The sequence below is a fragment of the Odocoileus virginianus genome, chromosome 17 (assembly GCF_023699985.2).
Source record: "Odocoileus virginianus isolate 20LAN1187 ecotype Illinois chromosome 17, Ovbor_1.2, whole genome shotgun sequence".
Taxonomy (NCBI): Eukaryota; Metazoa; Chordata; class Mammalia; order Artiodactyla; family Cervidae; genus Odocoileus; species Odocoileus virginianus.
Window position 1 is genome coordinate 23,174,336 of NC_069690.1, and position 27,240 is coordinate 23,201,575.

Below are 27,240 nucleotides of genomic sequence, written 5' to 3' on the forward strand. Positions count from 1 at the left end.
TTCGCTGAGTGGCAGGCTGATGCCAGGTGCAGTTTTCTGTGCAACAATGCAGAGTAGAACTTTACCAGAACAAAACACAGCAATGCTTACCTTTAATTCACCTTCCTGCAGCCAGAACATTCCCAACAACCTTCTCACTGCCCTCCCTGCTTCAAGCCCTTCTGGCTCCCCACACCTTTCGTGCAGGGGGATGGAGCACAGCCCACTTCCTCCATCCAATTCTCATCGTGCTCGGCCTCAGCAGCCAACGACTTCCCAGCTCCCTGACTTGCTCAGGCTGGCTTCCAGACTTCTGCCCAAGCTGCTCTCAGCCCTGACGCCCAGCTCTATGCTGACTCCCTCTCCTATGCCTTCTAATTCCTACTCAGCCCCTACGTCCCAGTGACATTGCATATCCTCTGACTGAAGGACACATGTGGCTCCATGTCACCAAAGAGCCCTGCACATCCCCACAGAGCACTTATCCTTCCTCCCGTAATTGACCAATGGCGTCTTTTTCCCGCAAAAGCCTGGGAGCTTCCTGGGGGCAGGGACTGGGTCTCCTCTCTCTTATGCCCCAAGCTTTACCTGGCCCTGAGCAGATGCCCCATAATTACTGCCGAATGAATGAATGAGTGGATGGGCCCTGCCCTCACCACTGAAATCTACCAGTTACCAGCCTCTTCACTGGACAACGAGGAAACCAAGGAGGGGGTCTGAGCCTGCTTAGCTGGTGTGGTCATGGCCCAAGTTCAGGGCTATGAGGCTGCCTCAGGGGCCATCACTGCCCACCCATCCTCCACCAAAAAGAGCTCCACTAAGTCCGACCCCCTGAGCGACTCTGCCCCAAAGCCGTCTGGACCCTGGGCTCATGGCTCAGCTGTGTTGGGCGGGCAGGAAACCCTGGACCACTGACCAGAAGCAAAGCAACTGAGGTGGGGCTGAGGGGTTAGGGAACCAGCCAGGGGCAGCTGGGCCTTGGAGTAAACACAGGAAGAGCCTGTGACCATCACAAACAAGACAGGGAGAGGAGGGGCTGCTGTAGATAAAGAGGAACAACAATGACAGGCAACACAGGAACTTTGAGTCAACCCTGGCCTCAAGATAAAGCAGCTTTAAATGTCATCTTGGCAACAACAGGGGACATTGGAGGGTGTGTGGTGACTCTTCACTGCAAAACTTCTAAAACCAGACATGTCTCTACACACCACCATTACCTCCAGCTGATAGAATCCACATTTGATCTACTTGCTTATTGTCTATCTCCCTTGAGCATAAGGATTTGTGTCTGCTTTGTTCACCACGGTACCCTCAGGGCCTGGCACACAGTAGGTGCTCTGTATGAATGCTTGCAGAAGGACTTTGGTGGTCCAGTGGGTCCACACTCCCAATGCAGGGGGCCTGGTTTCAATCCCCCATCAGAGAACTAGATTCCACATGCTCTAAGCAGAAACCCCGCATGCTGCAACTAAGGACCGGCACAGCCAAATACATAAATATTTTTTAAATAAATAAATGCTTGTGGAGTGAAGGGCCATGGTATAAATCATTCTACAACCTGCCTTCTCCATTTTACAATATGTTTCGAGATTGACTCAGTTCATAACCATTGCACTCGATTCATTCATTTTACCAGCTTTTGGTATCACATTAGATGATTCACACCTTATTTCTTTCACTTTCCGATGATGCTTATTTCAAAACAGCGTCACAATCAATACCTCTATGAGTACCTGAGAATATCCCCAGGGCTGGTATTTAGGGGTGGAATCCCCAAGTCAAAGGCCATGTGCATCCTCATTCCTGCATGATACAGCAAAATGATTCTCCCAGGGGTTGATACCAACTCTCATTTCCACAAGTTCCTCCTTCACCACATCCTGGCCAACAGAATGTTGTCAGACAAAATGTTTCGCTTATCTACTGGGTGGGTATGGATGATATGTTTAAAATACAAAGTGATGTGTATTGATCTTAAACTTGGCCATAAATTGTGTCAAACCCTTAATGTGCATTAACTCAAACAGTCTTTGCTTTGAAGTAGGAAAATATCACCCCCCACTGCAGAGATGAGAAACTGAGGCGGGCGGTTGAGTGTCTTGCTATAAATACAGAGCGAAGCTGTCACCCAACCACGGCGGCCAGACCCACAGCCTGCCTCGCCCGTAACCACTACGCCCGCCTGCCTCATAATTTCCATTTAAAAAAATATTTTTTTGTCACTGCCCAAAATTTCTATATTGAGCATGTGTTACTTTTGTAAGAGACTAAAGAGCCTTGATAAACTGTATTTTAAGAGAGGTTGTTAATCTGCCCCCCCTCCACCCCAGGAGAGGCCAGGGTGAGGTGAGGGGCCAGCCTGCAAGGACTGTCCCTGGGCTCACGGCCTCTCCCCTGCACGCCCCTCTGAACGGGGTTCTCCCAGGCTGTGGAGCGGGCTGCTGCGGCCTTGACTGGGGCCTTCTCCAGCTCTCCGAGGCCCCTTCGGTCCTCACTGCCCACCCCCCACCCGCTCACCAGGTCTGCTTGCTGCTGGAGTCCTGATGCAGAAGGGAGCTCAGCACATAGGGCGCGCCGCCCTCGGGAGTCACCCAGGTCCGGACCACGTCCACATTGAAGGCGGCCAGGGGGGCCAGGCCTGAGGAGGAAAGAACAATGAACAGGAGAGGCACTGTTATTCCATCACCTCCTGCCATGCTACTATCCCCACTTTACAAATGGAAAAAGCAGGACTCCCAGGGATTTTTTTTTTCATAGGACTGGGATACAGATATGTCTGACCCAGAACCCCTGACCCTCCTACTAAACCAAGCTATGTTGGTACCAAGGCCCCCTCCTCCAGGAGGCCTTCCTTGATTCTGTCCCAGAGCACTTCCCACCTTCTCATACCTCCCACTGTTCACTTTCTGTACCTGCCTTGGAGCACATGCTCATCACTGTGTCAGGTACCAGAGTTAAAATAGGCTATGGACCCAGTGGAGAGGATCTGCATACATTCTGTCTACATACATCTCCATCAATTGATCCAAGAGAAAAGATACGTCCTTCAAAAATACCTATTTCTAACAGTCCCAAACTGGAGCAACCCAAATAACCATCTGTTGGGGAATGGATAAACTGATATTTTCAGACAATGGAATACTATTCAGAAGTAAAAAGAAACAGACAGTCAACATGCACAACAAGATGGGTGAATCTTCCCCGGTTGGCTGAGACTCTGAGTTCCCAATGCAGGGAACCCAGGTTCAATCCTTGGTCAGGGAACTAGATCCCACATGCTGAACGAAGAGTTCCCACAACTAAAGATCCCATGTACTGCGATTAAGACCAGACACAGGTGAAATGAATAAATAGAGAAAAATAAATATTAAAAAAACTGTAGCAAAAAATGTTGCCTGGAGTAGTGAAAGTGAGGGTGGGAATTAACTGCGAAGGGGCAGAGAGGAGCTTTTTGGGGTGTTGGAAATAGCCTACATCACTATAGGTATTTGGATTACAAAGACATGCATTTGTCAAAAATACATCAAATGATCAAAATTTGTGTGGCTTACTATGTAAATTTTACCTTCAAAAAAAAAAGAACCATAAGCAAATATTGAATTCTAGTTAACAGGTATGCTAAAATGTTTAGGGATAAACTGTGCTGATGCCTGCAATTTACTTTGAAATGCATCAAAATGTAAGACAGCTTGATGGGTGGACAGCTGGATATGTATATGGATGCTAATTTATATAGAGATGGATATAAATAAATGCTTCTATATACATTAATTACAACTGTCAACATTTTGTTATATTTGCACTATCACATATTTTACATATATGTGATATACAAAAATGTATATATTGTAAAATCTGTACATTGTCAAGTCTGTCATATGTGGTTGTCCATTGCACAAGTTTTTCAACTTTTCTGTATGTTTGGAAATTCTTCACTAAAGCTTTGGGGGGAAAACTTGGGGAGGCGGAATTGATATGGATATATTGCTCCCCAAAAAGGCTGTGCCAATTTGTACTCCAACAACAAAATGGAAGGCCTATTTCCCACAGCATTGCTTGAGCTGACTGTGCAGACCTCTTCATCCTTGTTTTAAAAGAGTATCTCATCATTTTCTTCCAAAACTACTTTTTAATTAGGAGTGAAGTCAAGCCTCTTATTATAAGTTGTTTTCCGTCTATTCATATACACTACCCATCTCAAAGAGATCTTTATTGTTTTCTTTTTCGTTCTTTTGGCTATACAACGTGGCATGTGGGATCTTTAGTTCCCTGACCAGGGATTGAATCCGCATCCTCACAGTAAAGTTTGGAGTCCTAAGCACTGGACCACCAGGGAAGTTTTCTTATTTAATATACAAGAGCTTTTTTTTTCCAAAAGAAATTGTCAATGTGTTACTTAGCTATTTGTTCTACTTCCTTATGTTTTTTCCCAAACCTACGTTTATTATGTAGTCAAATTATTTGTCCTGTGTCACTTGAGCTTTGGGTCGTGCTTTCCCACCAGAGATTATTTTTTTTAATTCACTCTTATTTTCTCCAGTATGTTATTTGTTTCATTTTTGTGTGCTTACATCTTTGATTCATTTAGACTTTTTTCTTTTTGGCTGCACCATGAAGCTTGTGGGATCTTAGTTCCCTGACCAAGGTTCAAACCCATGTCCCCTGTAGTCAAAATACAGTGCCCTAACCACTGGACCGGCCATGAAAGTGCCTAGATTTTATTTTTGCATATATCCAGCTTTAATTTTTCTTCCCCCCAAATGAAACTGTCCCAGCATTCCTTCTCAAATAGCTTATATTATTCCCATAGGTTTGAAATACCACTTTATCATTCTCAGAATTCTCACATGCAATTTGGTGTCCCCAGGCACTCAGTTTTGCCCCATTGACCTCACTTTCTCCTGCTTGGACACATTCATTGGTCTTCTGACTTTCTCTTTCCAGATTTGTCCCTCCAGGTATATCCTTTCCATACCAGTAGTCAGAAAGAATTTTCAAAAGCATAGTTTGACCGTGCTATGCCACTGCTTAAAATTACAATATATGTTTGCATGGGGAAAAAAAGGCAAAGTGAAGCTCAGTCTATAGACTTATCTGTTCAAATACTGCTCAATTAACAACTTTTTGTCACAATGGCTCTTGACAAGCTTTGCCACTTCTCCAGTTTCGCTCATTTTTTTTTTTTTTTTTTTGCTTTGGCCACAACCTCACAGCTTGCAGGATCTTAGTTTTCAACCAGCGACTGAATCCAGGACCTGGCAGCTAAAGCACCAAGTCCTAACCACGGGACTGCCAGGGCGCTCCCAGCTATGCCACTTAGAAAAAGGACATTCCTTTTTTTTACACTGATAATGATTTTTTTCACCCCTGAATACACCCAATAAACATGCTATAAGGAAGTGTATTCTGACATTACATTTTCAGGCAAAAACATATGCACCAACTTACTTACATGAGAGTTTCTAGCCCAACAATATCATAGGAAACAAGTCTGCATTGCTTGCCAAGTTTGGGTAAACCTCAAATACTTTGTTTTGCATATGAATGCCCATCGATATGCTGAAGAGATAGTATCTTCTATGACACTACAGGCTACTGAGTGTACAAGATACTTCCATGTGTCTTGAAGTGATTTTAAGGTTTAGTATTTATTTTGGCCTCAAAATATTTCTCTGTGACTTTATTTTTAAAGGGAGTTTGAATGTAAGATGGCCATGGGTCCCCCAAAAGTTAAAAAACAGTAAAGAAATGGTAGAGAAAGGAAAATGTACTTTTTCAGTAATGACCCCCTCACACCCATCCTCCACCACCCACCCCTAAGTCTTCATTTCCTCCTCTAATGAGGACAGCAAACCTTCATTACAATAAGTTGTATCTGTAAATTGTGATTTTATATTCAAATGATTGGGTTTTTAATATACACTTGTTTCATTTGTAAATTTATAAATTTTTCCGTCATTAAAAGTTATTTAGATATTGGGGTGGCTGGAATGCATCACAATTTTTCCTTTGAAAAATTGATGGAAGTTTTTTTTTTTCCCCAATTAATGGCTTTTCACTTGGCAGTAGAGATTTTAGGAACCAAGTAAAATCCTCAAGCAACAGACAGGTATAAACTATTCTTTCAACTAAAGAAGAGAAAGAAATACAAAACTTACGACTATGTGGTTCTTCACTCCCTAAGGAAGATATAACAATTTAAAATATGTATGTCTCCAATAACATTACTTCAAACTATACAAGGCAAAAATTGATTGAACTAAAAGATTCAACAAGTCTTTCATATTAGGTATAAGAGCAGACCAAAAAAAAAGCAAAACACCAAACCCAGTAAGTATTTAGAAGATCTGAACAACACAATTAACAAACTTGATATAATTGACTAACAGAATATTATAGTCAACAATGGCAAAGTAAACATTTTTTTCAAGTACACACGAAATATCAAAATTGACCATAAGTGTGCCGGGTCATAAAATAAACCTCAGTAAGTTTCAATGGATTTACATAATCCAGAGTATGTTCTCTGACTATAGTAGAATTAAACTAAAAATCAATAACAAAAAGAAAGCAAGAAAAATCTGAACTTCTTGGAAAATAAGCAATGTACTTCTAAATAATGTAAGGTCAAAAATGGAGACTTTAAAATATTTTGAACTGAATGAGAATTAAGATAGGACAAATCAAAACTTATGGGATACAGTTAAAGAAGTGCTTAGAGGAAACGTTTCATACAGCATTATATGCAAATGTTAAAAAAAAAAAAGAAAGAAAAACTGAAAACTAGTTATCTAATATTCCATCTCAAAAAGCTAAACGAAAAGCAAATCAAACTCAGAGAGAATACGGGAGGAAAAAAGATATGAGCATATCAAGGAAATAGAAAACTAACCTACATAGAGAAAATCAAAGCTTGGTTTTTAGAAAGAGTAATAAAACTGATAAACCTCTAGCAACACTGAATAAGGAAGAAAAAAAGAGAGAGAGAGAACATAGAAATTACCAATATGAATGAAAAGACTACATCAGAACAGAGCCTAAGACATTTATGAAATAAGAGGATAGTATATACAACTTAGGGCTTCCCAGGGGGCTGTAATGGTAAAGAACCCACCTGCCAATGCAGAAGACATGAAAGAGATGCAGGTTCGATCCCTGGGTCAGGAAGACCCCCTGGAGAAGGGCAAGGCAACACACTCCAGTCTGTTTGCCTGGAGAATCCCATGGGCAGAGGGAACTGATGGCTACAGTTCATAGCCCAAATAAAGGCAGCCAAATAAATAAAGAAAATAAAATTGATTAGTTAAAAAGAATTCCAGCAAATTATTATGGGGAAGGCAGAGATGTTAGCAAGCCATTTAAAAAATTTATGTGAAAATGCAAAGAACAATATAATTATGACTGATTCGAGTTCTATGGCAGAAACCAACACAACACTGTAAAGCAATTTTCCTCCAATTAAGAGATAAATTAATTTTTTTAAAAAGAAAGAACTGACTTTTAAAAAAAAGAGAAAGAAACACAATAGGCAAGAATAGTCAGGTACTCTTGAAGAAGAAGAGTACAATTTTTGGATTTATCATTTATCAAGATTATTATAAACTTGCAGTTATTAGAACAGAATTATATTGGCATAAGGATAGACAAATAAATCAATGAAACAGAGAGTCCAAAAACATATGGTCACTTAATTTAGGACAAAGGTGATAGTAAGGAACAGTGGTGAAAGAATGATCTTTTAAATAAATAGTGCTGAGTCACTTGGATATCAACAATGGAAAAAATTAATCTTGACTTATGTTAGACACAAAAAGTCAATTCCTGATGAACTGAAGATTTAAATGTGGGTTTAGATGGACCATATATCTAAATATGAAAAGTGAAATAAGAAGGCTTTTAAGAGAAAACAAAGAACCTCAGGGTAGACAGATACTTTTTAAACAGATCACAAAAAAACACTAGCTATAAAGAAAAGCACTGATAAGCTGAACTTCATTAGACTTAAGAACTGTTTCTCAGAAGAGTAGAGAGGCAAGCCAGAGAGAGAGAGGAGATGTTTGCAACACAAGCATCTGACAGAAGATTCATATCAGAATCTGTGAAGAGTTCCTACAAATCAATATGAAAAAGGCATGTAAGCTAACAGAGAAAAGGACGTTTCACAAAAGAGACTATTCAAATGGCCAGGAATCATATGAGAAGTCATCATTAGACTTCACAGAAAGGCAAACTGAGATTATGTGATGCTGAAACAAAGCAAGATCTTATGGGTCCTTGCCCCCCATCCTGACACCTCTGCCTGCCTTTTTTGTCTGTGGAAAACTTTAGTCAAAGAATAAGCTTTATCTGAGAAGTGAGAAATGCAAAATCAAAGGGAAACTGTCAGAGGAGACTAGACAATAATAACACAGTCATTAAGCATAGTCAAGGACCTTTAATTCTTTCTCAAGAGCTGTAGGTAATACTCTGAGCCGTGTCCTGTGAGCTGTCTTCTAGATACAGCAGGCGGAGGAGTTATGATGTACATGATGTGCATGATGACCAGACTGTACCCAGGACAACTCCTGCCACAATTCCAAGAACTGGCCACAAGGAAATGGGAACAAATGGACCCTGGAACTGAAGATTAACTGTACCTAAAACAATCAAGACGTCACTGGTCAGACCACTGATGACCCATCTGAAGGTGACCATCGAGCTGACTGTGCGGTTTCTGCATGTAGCCGCCCCCACCACACCGTCCTTCTGTCTGTAAGAGCTCTTGCCCCACTGGTTGCCAGGGCTGGGGTGGGGATCGGACTTTGGACAGACATCCACCTCTCCCCAACCCTCCAGCTCGCAGCACTGTTTATAATAGTCAGGACATGGAAGCAACCTAGATGCCCATCAGCAGATGAATGGATGAGGAAGCTGTGGTACATATACACCATGGAATATTACTCAGCCATTAAAAAGAATTCATTTGAATCAGTTCTAATGAGATGGATGAAACTGGAGCCCATTATACAGAGCGAAGTAAGCCAGAAAGATAAAGACCATTACAGTATACTAACACATATATATGGAATTTAGAAAGATGGTAATGATAACCCTATATGCAAAACAGAAAAAGAGACTCAGATGTATAGAACAGACTTGTGGACTCTGGGAGAAGGCGAGGGTGGGATGTTTCAAGAGAACAGCATCGAAACGTGTATTATCAAGGGTGAAACAGATCACCAGCCTAGGTTGGGTGCATGAGACAAGTGCTCGGGCCTGGTACACTGGGAAGACCCAGAGAGATCGGGTGGAGAGGGAGGTGGGAGGGGGGACCAGGATGGGGAATACATGTAAATCCATGGCTAATTCATTTCAGTGTATGACAAAAACCACTGCAATGACGTAAAGTAATTAGCCTCCAACTAATAAAAATAAATGGAAAAAAAAAAAAAAGAAACAAAGCAAACTTTCCTTTCCACCTACTTGGCCTGTTTATTGGCTTTTGAGCAGTGAGCAGCCAGATCCTTTCCACCTACTTGGCCTGTTTATTGGCTTTTGAGCAGCGAGCAGCCAGACCTCACACACACTCTTTTGGTAAAAATACCACTACATAACCACCAGAATAGCTCAACCGAAAAAGATAATACCAAGTGTTAACAATAATGTAGAGCCATTAGAATAGTCACATACTGCTGGTGGGGGTGTAAATTTGTACAAGCCCTTTAGAAAATCGTTTGGCTGTTATCAACTACAGCTGAGTGTATGCATAACTCATGACTCAGTGATTCTACCCTTAGGCATAAATCCAATAGAAATATGTTCATAAATTCATGAAAAGACATGTACAAGAATGTTCACAGCCTCGCTTTTCATAATAATCCCAAACAACCCACATATCCACCAACAAGCCGCAGTATATTCACCAATGGAACACCCTACAGCAACAACAATAACTGACGACAAGGTGGGTAGATCTATAAACACAATGTCAGGTGAAAAACGCTGGGGACAGAACAGAACATGTCGTATAATTTCATTTAAGGGAAGTTCAGAACAGGCAAGCAAACTAATCCATGATATTAGAAGCCAGGAGGGTGGTTACCCTGGGGGTAAAGTCATGACTGGGGGGTCCACCGGAGGTGTTCATGGATGTTGGTAATGTTCTGTTTCTTGAAATGGGTATCAGCATGTGGCTTTGATTTAAATTGAAAATTCACTGCTCTGACTTTGTTTGTTTTTGTGTGTCTTCAAAAAACAGCCTACCTTAAAAAATAATAATCACAGCGGTGGGAAGGAATAAATTAGGAGTTTGGGATTAATACACTGCTATATTCCAGTATTCCTGCCTGGCGAATCCCATTAACAGAAGAGCCTGGAAGGCTACAGTCCATAGGGTTGCAAAGAGTCGGACATGAATGAAGAACACATACATAAATAAAATAGATAAACAACAAGGATTTATTGTATAGCACAGGGAACCATATATATATTCAGTATATTGTGATAACCTATAATGAAAAAGAATGTATATGTGTAATGTCTTATGGAAAAACCTGAAAGAATTTTGGCCAACCCAACATAATGGAATCATTTTGCTGTAGACCTGAAATTAACTCAATATTGTAAATCAATTATAGTTCAATTTAAAAAACAATAATAATTGCAAGTGTCTGAAACACATTTAATACATAAAAATTCCAGGGATTCTTAATGACACTTAAAAGACAGTTGTTGCTGATGTTCAGTCGCCAAGTTGTGTCCAAGAGGAAACAAAAACAAAATAAATCAAAACCCTACATTGTTCACCATTGGGAGTAATGAGGGCATTGTCCCCTAACTCTGAAAATCGACTATTAAAGGGAAAGTATTAAACAATCTTCTTGCTTTTCCTGTATGCACTACATTTCAGGGTCACCAAACAGTCTTAGTTGGTGAGAAAAAGTTCTTCAAGGAAGAATCATTACTAACAAATGGGGAAGGAATAATAGAATCATAAAAACAGAATTTTGCAGAACCTCCCTGGCAATCCAGTGGATTTGGATTTAAGTCTTAATTTGGAGTTAAGACTCCAAGTTTTCAATGCAGGGGGCACAAGTTCAATCCCTGATTGGGGAACTAAGATTCCACATGTAATGCAGTCAAAAACAAAAAAAGCATACAATTTTGCAAGCCATAATGAAATACAACAGTTAATTCAGGCCACAATCATCAATGGACGAAACTACTTGGATGAAAGTTTGATAGAGCACTTCACAATTAGACTGACACCCCCAGCCCACTAGTTCATCTTAGCACCCCTAGGAGTGGGTCCCCCAGGCGCGTGTGCCTCCTAGTGTGACTCCCCAGGAAGAATGCTGGGGCCCAAGAATCTGCGTTTCTAACAGCTCCCATGTGATGTCCAGGCTGCCAGTCATCAGACCACACCAAGAAGTAAGTCTTTAAAATACCTCAGCAAAGGTAAACCAAAAAAAGGAGCAAGAGAAATACAGGAAGAATGGCAAAATCCTCCTGATCTTTTCAACTAGGGGTCTCTAACTTGCAGGATCTGATGCTGATGACCTGAGGTGGAACTGATGTGGTAATAGTAGAAGTAAAGTGCACAATAAATGCAATGTGCTTGAATCATCCTGAAAACATCCCCTCACCCCAACTGTCCATGGAAAAATTGTCTTCCATGAAACCAGTCCCTGGTGCCAAAAAGGTTGGGGATGGCTGGTATAAAGTGTGCTCGTCAAAAAAATTAAACCTAAAAAAAAAAAAAAAAGTTAAACCTGCATTTAATGAAGGCATTAGCTCTAACTTCCAAGGTTCAGGAAATACATGGGGTTGAAGGACAAATCACTCAGAGAGGAAGCAAACACGCAAATCTTTCATGATGATTTGTTCTGCAGGACAAGCGTCTGAGCTCTTCAGTAAAGCAAAGATTTGAAAAAAGACACACAGACGCCCAAATGAGCAAGGGGGCCCCTCTAGACTAAAAAAGACATAGCAACCACACATGATGTCTGGGCCTTGTTAGGTTCTTCATCCGAACTCATCAACTGTTAAAAATAGACATGTGGAGACAGTTGGGAAGATTCAAATACAAGCTGAGTATTAGCAAAAGGAGAAGGAGGCGGCAGAGGATGAGAGGGTTAGATGGCATCACTGACTCAACAGACATGAATTTGAACAAACTCCAGGAGACAGTGAAAAGCAGGGGAATCTAGCATGCGTTCATGGTGTCGCAGAGTCAGACACGGCTTAGCAACTGAGCAACAACATTGGACATTAACAAAGAATTACTGTTCATTTTGTTAGGTGATGTGAACATTGCAACTCTAAGAGGATATCCCCTGGACTTCAAAAACTCATACTGAAGCATTTGAGGGTGAAATGACTGATTTTCCTTCAAATAAAGCTTCCAAAACATGAAAGTGCAAACAGATCACCCAAGTATGTTCTTAAAATACAGGTTCTGATTCAGGACGTGAGGGATTAGGGCTGAGATCCCAGTCTAATAGGCTGGTTAAGTGATGCCAGGCTGCACCTGGTCCCCAGACCAAACTGAGTATCAAGGCTTTAACATACTTTGGTAAAGCAAACAAAAAAATGGCAGGTGAAATCAATGCAGCAGGTGTGACAAGATCTTGATAGCTGTGTCATCTGAGTGATGGGCATATTGGGTTTACCAATGTCATTTTCTTTTCTTTTGGCCGCACCACTCAGCATATGGGATCTTATTTCCCCAACCAGGGATTGAACCCGTGCCTCCTGGAGTGGAAGTGCAGAGTCTTAACCCCTGGACCACCAGGGAAGTCCCCTCATTTTCTTTATTTCTGTACATGCTTGGAACTGTTAAAAACCAATCTTAAAAACCCTGAAGGTGCAGGCTCCCTCTAAGGGGCAGTGTCTGCTCTCACCTTTCAATTCTCATTCCTCTTCCCTGAGCCTGACACAAAATCTGTACTTTATTGCTTTCCCTTTATACCTCTGCCTTGCCCAGAATGATGGGCAAAATATATCATGCGCTAAAATAAAACTTGTTTTAAAATAATGGGACAGATTTAAAAAAAAAAAACTAAAGAGTGAAGTGAGAACTACCCACTTCTTACAAGGAGTGCGAGGAAGGCCTTCTTTCCCCTTTTTACCATCTGTGTGACTCACAGACATGAATTGAAACCCCTGTGACAAGTCTAGTCTGCTTTCCTTCCTGGACATCCGTGATATCTCCCTGCCCAGCCCAGTATCCCCTCTGCCTGCTCTTTTCTCCAGCTCCTTGGTGCCCCACTTCCTGAACGCCCTCCGCACACCTCCCACCACAGGGCCTTTGCACGGGCGGCTCCCTCTGCCTCATGTGCCTTCCTCATCACTCTCCCAGCTCTGCCCCATCCTCCGGGGCCCTGTTCAGGCACTCCCTGCCCCAGGAGCCAACTAGACTCTTGACCAGAATGCCCTTCTGGTCTCTGAACCCCCTCAGCATCCTGGGCTGTCTCTGTCTGGCTCTGACTAAATCCTGTCTGGGTCAGAGTGATCTGCGAAGAACTTTGTTTCCCCCAGACAGTAATCTGATCTGTCATCCATGACACCCCCAACCACAAAGCCCCGCTTGACACAGTGCCAGGCCCAGATTAGAAACATCAGATAGGACCAGAGATTTCTGATCTCCACCCCTGCACCCCCATTTTTTGCTTTAACTGAGGGGTCTCGGCTCAAAATCTCTGAGGAGTGGGAGAGGGGAGGAGACAACCCTCACGGCCCCCTTCCTGGCCCACCTGTTCTCTTCCAGGCACCATACACAGGTGCTGGGGCTCAGAGAGGTCAAGGGATTGCTTTGTGGCCCATCAGCAAATTGAAACTTGTGTCTGGGGCCCAGGTCTGCCTCATTCTGAGGTCCTCAGTAACAGCCGGAGGCCCTGGGGACAAGGGTGCTGGTGTAGAGACCAGGCTCCCTGCTGTGCCAGCAGCTGAGAACTGGGGCAGAGCTCTGGGTTAGCGAGCTGGCAATTAGGTCAATGAGAATATGTGCGTGTGTGTCTGTGTGTGTGTGTGTGTGTAGATGTGTCAGTGGGTCCGCTAAGCTGAGAACATGCACAATTGTGTAGGCTGTGTGTGTGTGTACACTGGGGTGTCACTGGGTCCACTGAGCTGAGAACACAATGTGTGCGTGTGTGTGTGTGTGTGTAGGTGTGTCAACGGGTTCGCTGAGCTGTCTCAGAAGGACAGCAGGTGCCTGGGGTCCACCAGGCGTGGGTCGCCTTGCCGGAGCAGACTCTGCCCCCCAGCCGCTGCTACAGTCCCTTTCCCAGACTGTGCATCCATCAGGGACCCCCCCAACCCTTTCCACATCCCCCCTAGACTCAGAGGAACGAGCATGAGCCCCGGAGGGAAACAGTGCCCGCTTTGCCACGGAGTCCCTGAAGGAACTGCAGTCACCTCACTACCATCTTCTCAGCTGCGGTGTGGGACCGTGCGCCCCAGCGGGGAGATGCCGTGTGCAGGGCCTGACATACCGAAGGCTCCGAGGTGGGCGCTGATGTCAGTGTTCTAACCACAGAGGGCCCGCCGCGTTCTCTGAGGGTCAAGCCCCCCTCCAGTGCTGTCAGGGATGAGAGCCCGGCTGAACCAGCGTCTGTCACCACACCACCCACAGGGCCGCCTCCCCAGGCTGCCTCAGCCACACAGGCCTGCTGAGTCAGACCCCGCTGCATCCTGCCAGCCCCACAGCCCCCCACCAGCCCCCTCTCTCCCCCATCACACTGGGCCGTCTAAATACACATTCTTACAGTACTGCTCCCAGCCTGGCAAACTGAACCTGGGGGGCATGGTTTCCCCAAGTTAAGCAAGAAGCCCAGCCATAGAACTAGGACTAGACTCAGCTGTCCTGACACCCAGCCAAGAGCACCCAGAAAGGTCTGCAGGTTGCCCGTCCCATGGGGCGGCTCACCCTGCACTCACCCACCTGGGCCCTTAAAGTTGAGCCTCATCATCTCAGCCCCAAACCTCACACCTGCCCTCCGACTCCCTTCACAGGCTAACCAGTGACCACGGCCAGCAGGTCTGGAGGAGATTGGGCTGGGTTCCATGCAAAGTGCTTGTGGATTTTCCTACTAAATCTTCCCCGTAAGTGTCTCCTCCTCCCCACACCCTCCTGCCCCAAGTCCCCTGGACTGGACCTCAGCAACTGCCTCTTCATGGGCCTCTCTACCTCCCTTTCCTCCAGGACACTGCCTTCTACACAACAGGCAAGTCTCACCGTCACCTTTGGGCTCGGGGCCTACTGGGCTTCCCCCTGCCCTCAGGGTGAAGCAGGAGCTCCCTTAGCCTAGTATTCTGGGTCCCCCACACTCTCCACCACCACCCTGGCCACCTGCATGGCCCCTGTCTACACTCCCCAAAAACCAGCCTCCCAGAGGAGGTCAGGGGTGTCCGGCTCCCGAGTGGCCTGCCTTCCACACCTGGCCTGCCCATGCATACTGCATTTGTCTTACCCCTCTACCGGGGGACACTTTCCCCATCCCCGTGTGTTGCCTGAAGGTGTCCTTAGCGGGCCCTCCAGCTGGGGACAGAGAGTCGTGGTGTGCGTGTGGCCTGCTTCCCTTTAGGGCTCAGGATGTCCTGGCTGCCGGAGGCAGGCAACATCAGGGCAGACAGCCCTCTGGTCCCCACTCAGATCTCAGCCTGTGTCTCCTTAAACAGGATCCTTGAACAGGGGTCTCTGTCCATACTGCTTCTCCTGCATAGAGGCTCCCTTCCTCCCCCACCACCTATCTGCATTTGCTAAGGACCTCCCCCATCCTACGGGCCACCTCGAACACTACAGTCCTCCACCCTCAGTGGCTGAGGTTTTCCATCACAGACTTGCCATACCATCTGGGGTTGTGCCTCAGGCAGAGCCAGGTCTGACACCTCCCCGATTCCCCCAGCAGGACCCAGACGGCCCCCAGGCTCCAGCCTGAAGTTGATACAACAGTAAAGCCAACCCTGAACTTCTGGTTCCTGTATCACTGTAAGGTTTTATAGACCCATAGCAGAGTTCCCTTCTTCACCCGAGCTATGCAGATGCAATCTCTAGGAGCCTGGGAGGAGAAGTGAGTGGCTGTGGTCACTGAATGAGTCAGGGTGAAGACTGACCCAGGGGTAGCAGGCTGCAAGGGGCAGCTCCAGGGCTTCACCATAGTGAGAAGGGTGGAAGGTCAGACCAGGAACAGTCGGGATTCTCTCCAGCCTAGGGCGGTGCAGCCAGGATGCAGGGCTTGGGCTCACAGTCTGAGGGTTCCTATGCCCTCCCTTGGCCTCTCCTTGTCACCTTCTCAGACTCTCTCCAGCTCTTAAGACTCAGCCCAGTCTCACCTCCTCCAGGAAGCTCTTCGTAATTAGTCCACCCCTAAGTCTCAGGACCTCACTCGGAGCAGAACTGTTACGGCTCCATTTCTCCCACTCACACTGGTGCTGCTGGGGCCCTGCTCTTGTCCCTGGCCTACAGCATAGCCAAGCAGCGGGCTCAGGGGTCTCATTGCAACCCTGCTCCATCTTGCTCTCTGCTGTCCATCCACCTGGGGGGTGCCTTGACCTCAGAAGGGGTTTTGTAAACCTCATGTGACTTGACATTGCCAAAAAAGGTGCTGGGGTGATAACTGATCTTTCCAGAGGCCACAGGAGAAAGAGACGAGCAGGAGCCCGTAGTGACACCAGGGTTAGTGTCCCAGGCCATGTGGTATCTGGAGCTTCTAGAGCCAGGAGGCAGGCAGAGGCCTGGGCTCAAGCCTCGTTTCCACCAGCGCTTGCTTGTAACCATGGCCAGTCACTCCCCCTGTCTGGGCCTCAGTCACCTCTTCCATACTGGGAGGGAGTGGACCAGGGTCTCATCTAAACGTTATCTATGGACACGCTTGGTGATGCAAGATCAAAAAAGCATGAGACCGTCTCCACACACCACATGTAACTGAAAATAAAGGGAAGTCTAAACTGTAAAATAAGGAAAAGGAAGTTCAACAAAGTTTTGATCTTTCCATGATAACTATTTTGATTTTTTTAAAAATAATCAAATATTAAAAAGAGTCCAGAAATGTACGCTTTGATGGTGCACATTTGGCCAGCCTCTTGGGTGGCCTGGCACTGTGGTGGGTGCTAATAGTAATTCTGAGTCCCCTCCCAGCCTGGCCGCAGCTCTCAGCCACTGTCTGGCCTACTTGGTGGCTCCCATCCATCCTTAAGGAGAATAGATCCCAGGACCCTTGAAATTACATCTGCCTGATACCCAGTCTTATTCTTCCATCAAGCTTCTGACCAGCACAGGAGGCCCCCAGGAGTCCTATCAGATCCCTAAGCAGGACCACCTGACCTTGGGCTTGATCTGAGCAGCCCCCCGGCCCTCGCTGACCACACTTTTTCTCCTCCCTAGGGCCTGGCAGGTGGGTGAGGGCTCCTGGCTTGGCTTGCTCCCAGGGGCTTCCATGGGCGTTTTAAAGGCCAGCAAGGGACCCCCTAGGCAGTGTGGAGAGGAAGCGCCCCCTCCCCCACACAGGCCCTCATAGGGCCTTAACGTCAGAACAGGAAGCAGCACCCCACCTTGCATTCGTCCTCCACCACACAGCCCACCACCTCTCATCATCTCTCATCAGCGTTCACCTGCTCACAGGGTCCTTACCCCTCCCCAGCTAAACCCTTCCTGTGTAAGAGCAGGGGGCTCTGCTGGGCGGGTGCGCTTGCACACTCTTGCGGAGAAGCGTGGCATAGACCCGAGGGGCTGCCTGGTTGAGGGGAAGGGGACGCATGGGGAGGGGAGGTGGCAGGAGGAACAGGAGGCAGAGCCCTGGGAGTCCAAAGTCACAGGGAGCCTCAGGGGCCCTTCCCAGCCCCGGGGGGTCTGACCCACCCAGCAAAAGCATCCCCCCGGCGGGGGCCGGCCCCACCTCTTCTCTAACCTCAGGCTCTGAGCCCCACCAGAGGCACAGACAGGCCGAGCTGAGGACACAGCAGCCCCTTGGGGGCGAGGGGTGAGGCCGACTTACTGGTCACGCAGAGCAGAGAGTGGAGGAGCCACATCCTGGCGGGAGCGCAGGCAACGGCCGGGGCCTCGAGGGCTCAGCTTCCCTCCTGGGCTCCTGGGCTCGGGCGGGCAGGAGGCGGGGACAGAGGCGCACCCACAGGCCAGGACCACAGACAGACGGGCTGCGTGGCTTCCTCAGCAGAGGACGGCTGGGTCCTGGGAGCCCAGAGACACCTGCCAGCCCTGCCCTACCTCTACCACTTTTGTGGAACTGGGAGCTGAGGTCTGGCCTGGGGACAGGGCTGGATGACGTCAGGAGCAGGTGTTTGAGGTACAAGAGCAGTATGAATCCAGCGGTGTGTTGTTTAGCATCCTCGTGGACGACGCCCAGCCCCTTTGCCCTGCTCCATCACCCACCACCCACCTCAACCCCAGAGCCCGGGGTCCCTCCCACAGGAAGCACCCCCACAGCTAGAAACCCGCCTCCGCATTCAAGGTCCTAAGACTGCGGAGGGCCAGGTGAAGGCAAAGACCCAGGCACTGACTGAATCACTGCCTCTGTTCAGCTTTGGCTGCATTCTCTTCATTTTTTTTTTTTTTTAATTTTAAAAATAATTTTATTTATTTTTTGTGCGAGGTCTTCTCTGGTTGCAGCGAGCAGGGGCTACTCTTTAGTTTCAGTGCGCGGAGTTCCCGTTGCCGTGGCTTCTCCTATTACGGAGCATGGGCTCCGTATGTGAGCGTGAGCACGGGCATGCCAGCTTCAGTAGTTACGGCACGGGAGCTCAGTATTTGCATCTCTCCGGCTCTAGAGCACAGGCTCAGTAGTTGTGGTGTGGGTTTCATTGCCCTGTGGCACTGTGGGATCTTCCTGGACCAGGGATTGAACCCATGCCCCCTGCTTTGGCAGGGGGATTCTTAATCCACAGCTGCATTCTCTTTATATCCTGACTACAGTACCATGGTGTGGAACTAACCTAACAGAGATCTGGGCTACCAGAACAGAAGTGAAATTCCACGCATCTTTTAGCACATCTCTGACTAAGCCCAGAAGCCCAGAGAATTGCACTGCCAACAGCCTGCAGTCGTATGTAAATGCCAACTTCATGATCTGTCAGATTTTCCATGTGTGCCCACGTCTGTCGCAGAAGTCTCTCCCGCACCTTTGCTTCCCAGTTGGTGGGCCGTGCCAAGCAGCACTGTCCCATGGAGTCCAGCGATCAGTGTCTAGACCTACACAGTCCAACTGTGGTTACTGTGTCCTTTAAATGTCCCCAGTCACTGAGGAACTGAATTTTCAATTTTATTTCATTGTAATTCATTTACAATCGAAATGTCTCTCTTACATGGATGCCTGCATCCCCAGGGAGAGCACTTTGCAGTGTTAATATAAGGGTTAAAACACGGCAGATGGGATGCCCTGGTGGTCCAGTGGCTAAGACTACATGCTCTCAATGCAGGGGGCCCGCGTTCGAACCCTGATCAGGGAACTAGGTTCCATATGCCACAATGAAGATCCTGCATGCTGCAACTAAGACCTGGAACAGCCAAATAAATACATATTAATACAAACAAATACATATTAAAAAAGGAAACTTAAAACCCACAGCAGACAATGGTGTTGACTCGATGACTAGATGAAAGTCAATTTTATCTTGTTTCTCATGATAAAATCCTGCTTGGCTAAAGTTCTGTAATGACTAAGGTCATATAACAGTCTTACATTTCTTGCTTTTTCTGACAAAATGCCTCTACCTATACAGTTCCCGGATGTTACACGGTTGTTGAGATTACGATTCATCGTTTTCCACACTACATACCACCCGATGGAGAGGTTAAACAGCTGCGAATGCAAAGCTCCGGGTCTGATGAGTCATCTGCCTGGTCACAAGGAAGATTGTCCCAAGGTGGCTTAACCCTGTCGTGGGCCGGGGTCCTGGCTGTCTTCCCACACTCAGGGCTCAGCGCCTCTCTCCCTCCCTGTCCCCGGCTCCAGGGGTGCCTGGCAGAGCAAGGAGGGGCTCCTCTCCCACCACTGGCCCAGAGAGGGAGAGAGCAGGCCCAGGCCACAGAATGGAGCAGAATTAGGGACAGGCTGGAACCCAGAACTGTGCCCACTGGAGGCTTCCAAGAGAAGGAGGCCTCTGGTTGGGAGTATGAACTTTGGGATGCCTCGGGAGGCTGGGCAAAGTTGATGAGAGGATGCTGAAACAGGCGCGGAGCCATTTTCTGCATCTTTGGAGACTTCCAGAATGCTGACTTGGCCTGCATCCTTCTGAGATGCGTTTTCCAAGCTTTTGGGTGCCTACACAGCAGACCGCTAGTCATGACAATGGAGGGGCCCTTCCAGTCCTTCTGACAGTAACTGCCCACAAACGCAGACTTCAGGTCCCAAGGCACAGCCAGGCTATATCATGCTTTCAACTCACAGAGCCTAGTGCAAGGCATTCAGGAACTACCTACTTATCTTAAAGAAATGTGAAAGTGGCTTCTGAAGTACATTTTACTTTAAACAAATGTTAAGGGTCCAACTTGAGGGGCATTCTATAACATAACTGGACTGAACTGTTCAAAAATGACCATATCATAAAAGGCAAACAAAGGCAAGGGAATTGTTCCAGGCTACAGGATACTAAAGAGAGGATATCAAGTGCAGTGTGTGATCCTGGATTGACTCCCAGGATCAGAAGAAAATTGCTTTAAACAAACATTATTGGGACAGTTGACAAAACTGAAACATGAACCACAGATTAGATATTACCATATTGTTAGATGTGTGTGTGTGTGTGTGTGTGTGTTAGTCACTCAGTTGTGTCCAACTCTTTGCGACCCCATGGACTCTAGCCTGCCAGGCTCCTCTGTTCATGGGATTCTCCAGGCAAGAATACTGGAGTGGGTTGCCATTCCCTTCTCCAGGGGATCTTCCCGACCCAGGGATTGAACTTGGGTCTCTAGCATTGCAGGCAGATTCTTTACCGTGTCTGAGCCACCGGGGAATAAAATTACACAATTTCTGAATCTGGTAACACGACTGTGGTCATATGAAGGAAAATCCTTGTTCTTAGAAAATGTATACTAAAATATTTAGAGGGTAAAGTTATACATGTATGCAAATAACTCTCAAATAGTTCATGGTTGGGGGGGATAAGGGTGAAGGAGGGGAAGAGGGGAGGAAGAAAAGAGCTTTGTTCTACCCTCAAAACTATTCTGTGACTGTTAAATTATATCACAGTAAGAAGTTTAAAGTTAGAGGATAGAGGACACATGTTTAGCACGGGGTAAAAGGACTGATGATCTGTCTGGCGAGCGAGTGAATAGCATGCTGTCCACACTCACCAGGGGTGGGGGGCTGTCCCCACAATCCTGGGCCATTGCCCCCATATGCAGCAACTGTTTCTAATGACTCATTACCTCTGAGTCCTAGGACGCTAGGAAGAGGACATCTGGCAGAGCAAGGATGTTACTGAGGCCAGAGGCAGGACTGCAGCAGAGAGTTGGCACAGGGGCACAGGGGCACCGGGAAGCCTGGAAAGCAGTCGTAATCACTCCCACTGACTAAGCATCCAGGGCGAGCACAGGCTCAGAGCCAGGGGCCTTCCACACAAGCCCCCGTCTGACCCTCACAGCCACCCTGCTCGGTTATCCTGCTTTTACAGATCAGGATGCTGGCTCAGTGAGATGCTAAGTAATTTGTCCCAGATCACATGTGGTGCCAGAGGTAAAGAATCCACCTGCCAATGCAGGAGGGGCAAGAGATACAGGTTTGATCCCTGGGTCGGGAAGATCCCCTGCAATAGGAAATGGCAGCCTGCTCCAGGATTCTTGCCTGGGAGATCCCATGGACAGAGGAGCCTGGGGGTCTACAGTCCATGGGGTCACAAGGAGTCGGACACAACTGAGTGACTGAACATACACACACACACTATCTCTCTCACATGCTATTAAGTGGTCAAGCTGGGATTCAAACAAAACTGTTTTCCTCCAGATCCAGGGCTCTGAACGACTACAAACCCTACTGCCTCCAGACCCATGGGTCTAAACTCCTCCCAGTCCGTGAGCCTTTAAAAAGCAGGGACTTCATTCCACACAGACACTGGGATCCTTGCATTCCTGGATGCCATGGACAGAACTGGGTCACCCCTCCCACATTTGTATGTTGAAGCCACAACCCCCAAGGTCACTGCATTTAGAGACAGAGCCTTTAGTAGGGCCCTAATCCAATAGGCTTGGAGGTCTTAGAAGAGGAAGAGACATCTCTCTCTCCAAGTTCATGCGCCAAGGAGAGGCCACATGAGCCCACAGAGAGATGCTGTCTGCCAGCCAGGAAGAGAGGCTTCGTGAGAATCCAACTGCTGGCACCCTGATCTCAGGACTTCTACTTCCAAAATCTGAGAAAATAAATTTGTTATTTAAGCCACCCAGTCTATGGTATTTGGTTACAGCAGCCTGAGCTGACTAAGACATGGGCTACCTCCTAAAAAATCTCCCATATTAAAACATCCATGTGTGTGTGTCTGCTGGTGAAAGGGAACAGGGGAAGGGAACAAGGGCGAGGAGCTCCTTGTCCTTCCATAACTGGGGCTGGGCGGGCGGGGGCGGGGGCGGGGGCTGGTGGTCTGTTGCACTGGGTCATGGAACCAAGGATCCAAGGGCTTAGGCATCTTGTTGCTCAGTCGCGTCCGACTCTTTGTGACCTCATGGACTGCAGCATGCCAGGCTCCCCTGTCCTTCACCATCTCCCGGAGCTTGCTCAAACTCATGTCCATTGAGTCAGTGATGACATCCAACTATCTCATCCTCTGTCACCCCCTTCTCCTTCTACCTTCAATCTTTCTCAGCATCAGGGTCTTTTCCAGTTAGGCAGTTCTTCACATCAGATGGCCAAAGTATTCTAGCTTCAGCTTCAGCATCAGTCCTTCCAATATTCAAGACTGGTTTCCTTTAGGATTGACTGGGTTGATCTCCTTGCAGTCTGAGTGCTTCTTCAACATCACAGTTCAAAAGTATCAGTTCTTCAGCACTCAGCTTTCTTTATGATCCAACTCTCACATCCGTACATGACTACTGGAAAAACCATAGCTTTGACTAGATGCAACTTTGTCGGCCAAGTAATGTCTGCTGCTTGTCCCCAACTCCTTCCTGTCCAACTTCCACTCCAGATGCTCCTTGGGAAAGCTCAGCAAAGATCCTAGAACTCACATTAGCACTAGAAGGAAACCTGGAGACGTCCCCGTCAAGCCTGTCATCTGACAGACAGGGACACGGAGGTCCTGAGAAATAACGGGACTTGCTTAGTCTTTCCCAGTTTGCAGATGAGCCAGAATGAGTCCCCAGGGCCCCAGGCCCAGCCCCAGCTGCCACCCTATTTGACCGTCCCTCAGAAGACATTCTACCTGAGCAAAAAGGGCTGGCTGCCCCTGGAGCACACGGGTCCTCTGAGGAGCCCTCGCCAATGAAGAGAGGTGACGCATTAAACCCACGACAGCCCCAGGAAGGGACGGGAGGGCCGTGTCACCCCTTCTTTCAATGGTGTGCTCTCTTGCTCTGACTAACCAACACTTGGGGGCGGGGGTGACAGACAGTCTGAGGTAACACACGTCAACTACTGAAGACTGTCCTCCAGAAAGGGCCTCTAGAATCGCTCTAACAAAACCGGCTAAGAACCGCAAGGCTGAGTGCTTACTGTGGTGTGTTAAAGACCACCCACACCCCAGTCGTGTTTGTAGCAGAGCAAAAAAGCCCACTGCAATGCCTCACAACTATTTGAAATAAGCTGTTGAGTGAGCGTCTCCCTAACTGCTCCCAAGAACATCAAAGCTCTGTGAAATGTTCATAGAATTTCATTAAAAAAAAAAAGCTACAGTATTTAAGATTTATTTTATAAACATGTAAGAAAAGTTCTACATTATTGCTTGTCAGATTACACAACAATAGTCTGCCCTGAAGCCAGTATGCTGTTTCAAGATCTAAGACATTCTGTCCTTTTAGTTCTTAAAAAGAAAAAAAGTGGGTTGACTTCTAGTTTACTTCTTGTTATGTTAGATTTAAAAGTAAAGACTTATACATCAACTTATTTGGGCAGCAATTAATTAATCTGTGAAGCTGTCATTTTCTGTTAACCTTCATCCAAACTGCCTGTTAGCATTTCACTCTAACTCTTGAAACTGCCCAGCCTGACGGCAGGAAGGCTACTGTTGGCAAAAGGACCGTAGACAGGAATGATTTGTTTCTCTGTGCCCTCTTTGGGCTACTGTCACTTCCTTACCCCTTGGAGCGGATGCTAAGAAGTGGCCGAGCTCAAAGAGCTCAAAGAGGTCTCTTTGAGGCCTCTCTTCCACCTACCCGCTTCCCTTCCTGAAGTCCTCGATGCAGATGAATGCTTTCTAAAAAATATTATAGACTAGCTACATGACTCTTCAGCAAATTCTATATAAAGCCAGGGAAGCTTCAGCTCATATATAGCCAGATCATTAAGATTTGAATTTCACGGAGACCTCCTTAATGAGATTCTTACGAGAGTGCAATTTATGCACTTGTGGATAACGTTCCTCTTTTTTGAATCCAGTAGTCTGGACTTGGGTGAACTCCATGAGGTGGTGAGGGACAGGGAGGCCTTGCATGCTGCAGCTCATGGACTCACAAAGTCGGACACAACTGGGCGACTGAAAAACAGCAGGTCTTGGCTAGAAGCAGACCAGCCTGCAGACAAAAATGCCAGAGCTTGGTTGGGTTTCCACAATTTATTCATTTTCCCAAACACTCTTCAGGCATCACTCTGGAGTGACCTGGTAGGAGGAATGGAGATCAGAACATGAAGATGCCTGCTCATCAGAGGCTGCTAGAGGGGAAAACAAAACATTATGTGTTGCATGTACAAGGCAGAACCATGAGGACTGGCCTGTAAGACAGGGCCAGGCCTTCAGAGAATGGAGCTGTCCCTTGTGAAGCTGGGGATTTACACAGTCAGCCTCGTGTAGGGGGGACCTGCCAGGTGCCAGGCATGGAACCCGGATGGGGGACCCCCATGAACAAGCCGGATATGGCCCTGCTCTCACGGAGCTCACAGTCTAGCAAAAAAATAAATAGGAAGAGGGAACTGTGATGCAGTGTACAGGTGTGCTGGCTTTGGGGGGTAGGTACAGAAATCCGGTATTACATACATATTGCATTTAAGCAAACACAATGGTATTTGTCTGAAAAAGTTAGGGAGGGGAAAAAAAAAGATGAGGAAAGCAATTTTAAGTTATTTGGGTCACAGAGGATGAGATGGTTGGATAGCATCACCAATTCAACGGACATGAACTTGGGCAAACTCCAGGAGATGGTGAGGGACAGGGAGACCTAGTGTGCCGCAGTCCATGGAGTCAAAAAGAGTCAGACACGACTTGGCGACTGAACGCCTGTCCCTCCATCCCCTGAGCAGGCAGGCAGGAGGGTCTGAGGCAAGCTCAAGCCCCTGCTGCTCCTGTGGCCTGTCTCAGGTCCCCAGGGCCTCTTCAAAAGTGAGTGGCTCGCCTGAGTGTGAGTCTAACACCTGCAGTTTGCACAACACAGCCCAAATTGCAGGTCCATCACTTCTCCTGGGGCTCAACCAAAGAAAACTGAGACCTGTTCCCACACGGGCAGGAAGCAGTGGCACTGGGCCTCGTGATCAGCAGGTACCTTCCTCGGGGTTTTGGAGAGGAATTTTTATTACGCTCCATTTTTATCCCAGGCGTGACTTTACACCCTGATCCTGGAACTTAACGAGACTCCTGCATGGCAGCGTCATGGGACACATAACTCAGTTCTGGACGTTACAGGATGCAAATTACATCCCAGCTGCAGTGTTCAGAATGGAGAAAGACAGGGAGAGGAAGCAGGAAAGAGGCTGCCACATGGGGTGGAGAAGGAGACAGTGGCCGAACTGAGGCGAGGCACTCACGGGCTCAGACTGGAGACGGCCAGGGGAGGAGAGGTCCCATCCGGCGGCAGGCTCCACCAGCTGTCCTGGGTAGCTGGTACCTCTCCCAAGAGGGAGAGTGGAAAAGAGAAATGAGGTATCTGCAATTACCATCTAGCAGCAAAAATGTATCTAAAATCCCACATTGCGTCAAGACTAAAATGAATAGAGAGCAGTGTGTAGCCCTGCCGCCCTCATACACGAGGAACACCCTGGGCTGCTGGCCAGGGACAGTCCCGACTGTCCATCCTCACTCCCCAGCGCCCAAGGAAGGGCCTGGGCATCCAGAGCATGTGTCAGATGCTGCACCATCTGAGTGCTAAGTAAGAGTGTGGGCTCGACGGTGAGAGGCTAAGGCCCATAACCTTGGGAAATACATCTTTAAAATGTAAAGATTTTACAGCTTCCCAGGTAGCTCAGCCAGTAAAGAATCCGCCTGTAGTACAAGAGATCCCGGTTCAACTCCTGGGTCGGGAAGCTCCCCTGGAGAGGGGATGGGCGACCCACTCCAGTGTTCTTGGGCTTCTCTGGTGGCTCAGCTGGTAAAGAGTCCGCCCGCAGTGAGGCCTGGGTTCAATCCCTGGGTTGGGAAGATCCCCTAGAGGAGGGCATGACAACCCACCTTCAGTATTCTTGCCTCGACAATCCCCATGGACAGAGGAGCCTGGTGGGTTACAGTCCATGGGGTCACAAAGGGTTGGACACGACTGAGCACAAAAGTAATTTTCCGGGCTCTGCATGTCTGTGAGAACTGCAAGGCTACTGAAGTGGGTGCTCTTGGTTAGGTCAGCCTCCACTAGACACTACCCAGCTTCCTGAAAGTCGGCCTTGATCTCTAGCAGAGTGGTGAGGGTGGTAAGGCCCTGGGACAGATGGGCCTGAACTGCTGGTGGGAGGGGGTCCAGACTGGGAAACACAAGAAGTGTAAGAAGGGGCATTTTCTGAACAAACATTGCAGAGAGCACATCAGAGGGGACCCTGGCCCCACGGACACCTCACTAGAGGACCCAGAGGCTGGAATGGGATGAGGTTAAGTCCCACCCACAACCTCATGCACACCCTCGGTTGTCTCCTTGACCTTCCCCCAGCCTGCCACAGACACTGGTGCTGGCCAGCCCGCAGCAGCCACGGCTCTGGAACCAGCCCGTTCACTGGCCAGAAGGGGAAACTGAGGCCTCGGCCTACGAAACAGAGGGGCGTCTCTAACCACAGCCCCTGCACTTCTCATGTGACTAACCCCCTCAAAACCCTCCCCCGCTCTTCAAGAACCTGGTTCTCAGCTGCGTGCTTCAGAGGCAAAGAGCTGAGAAACCTCAGCGACCTTAGGTCTCAACTGGCAGAGAAACGAGAACCAGCTCTTTCCAGGAAC

At 47.4% G+C, this 27,240-nt stretch overlaps 1 protein-coding gene across 2 annotated transcripts in view; it reads right to left on the minus strand.

The window, feature by feature from the left end:
• ITGAE (integrin subunit alpha E) overlaps positions 1-18,313 on the minus strand; it is a 59,550-nt gene extending 41,237 nt beyond the window's left edge. Inside the window, exons 1-2 of one of the 2 annotated variants that reach the window (XM_020881188.2) lie at positions 17,952-18,291; positions 2,497-2,617 (exon numbers count right to left, since the gene is read on the minus strand). In XM_020881188.2, the coding sequence (XP_020736847.2) occupies positions 2,497-2,617; positions 17,952-17,985 (155 nt within the window). In that variant the 5' untranslated portion in view covers positions 17,986-18,291. Of the gene's footprint in view, positions 1-2,496; positions 2,618-17,951 lie in introns of both variants that reach the window. The other variant, XM_070478882.1, reaches the window with a different exon arrangement.
• Positions 18,314-27,240: the final 8,927 nt, after the last annotated feature.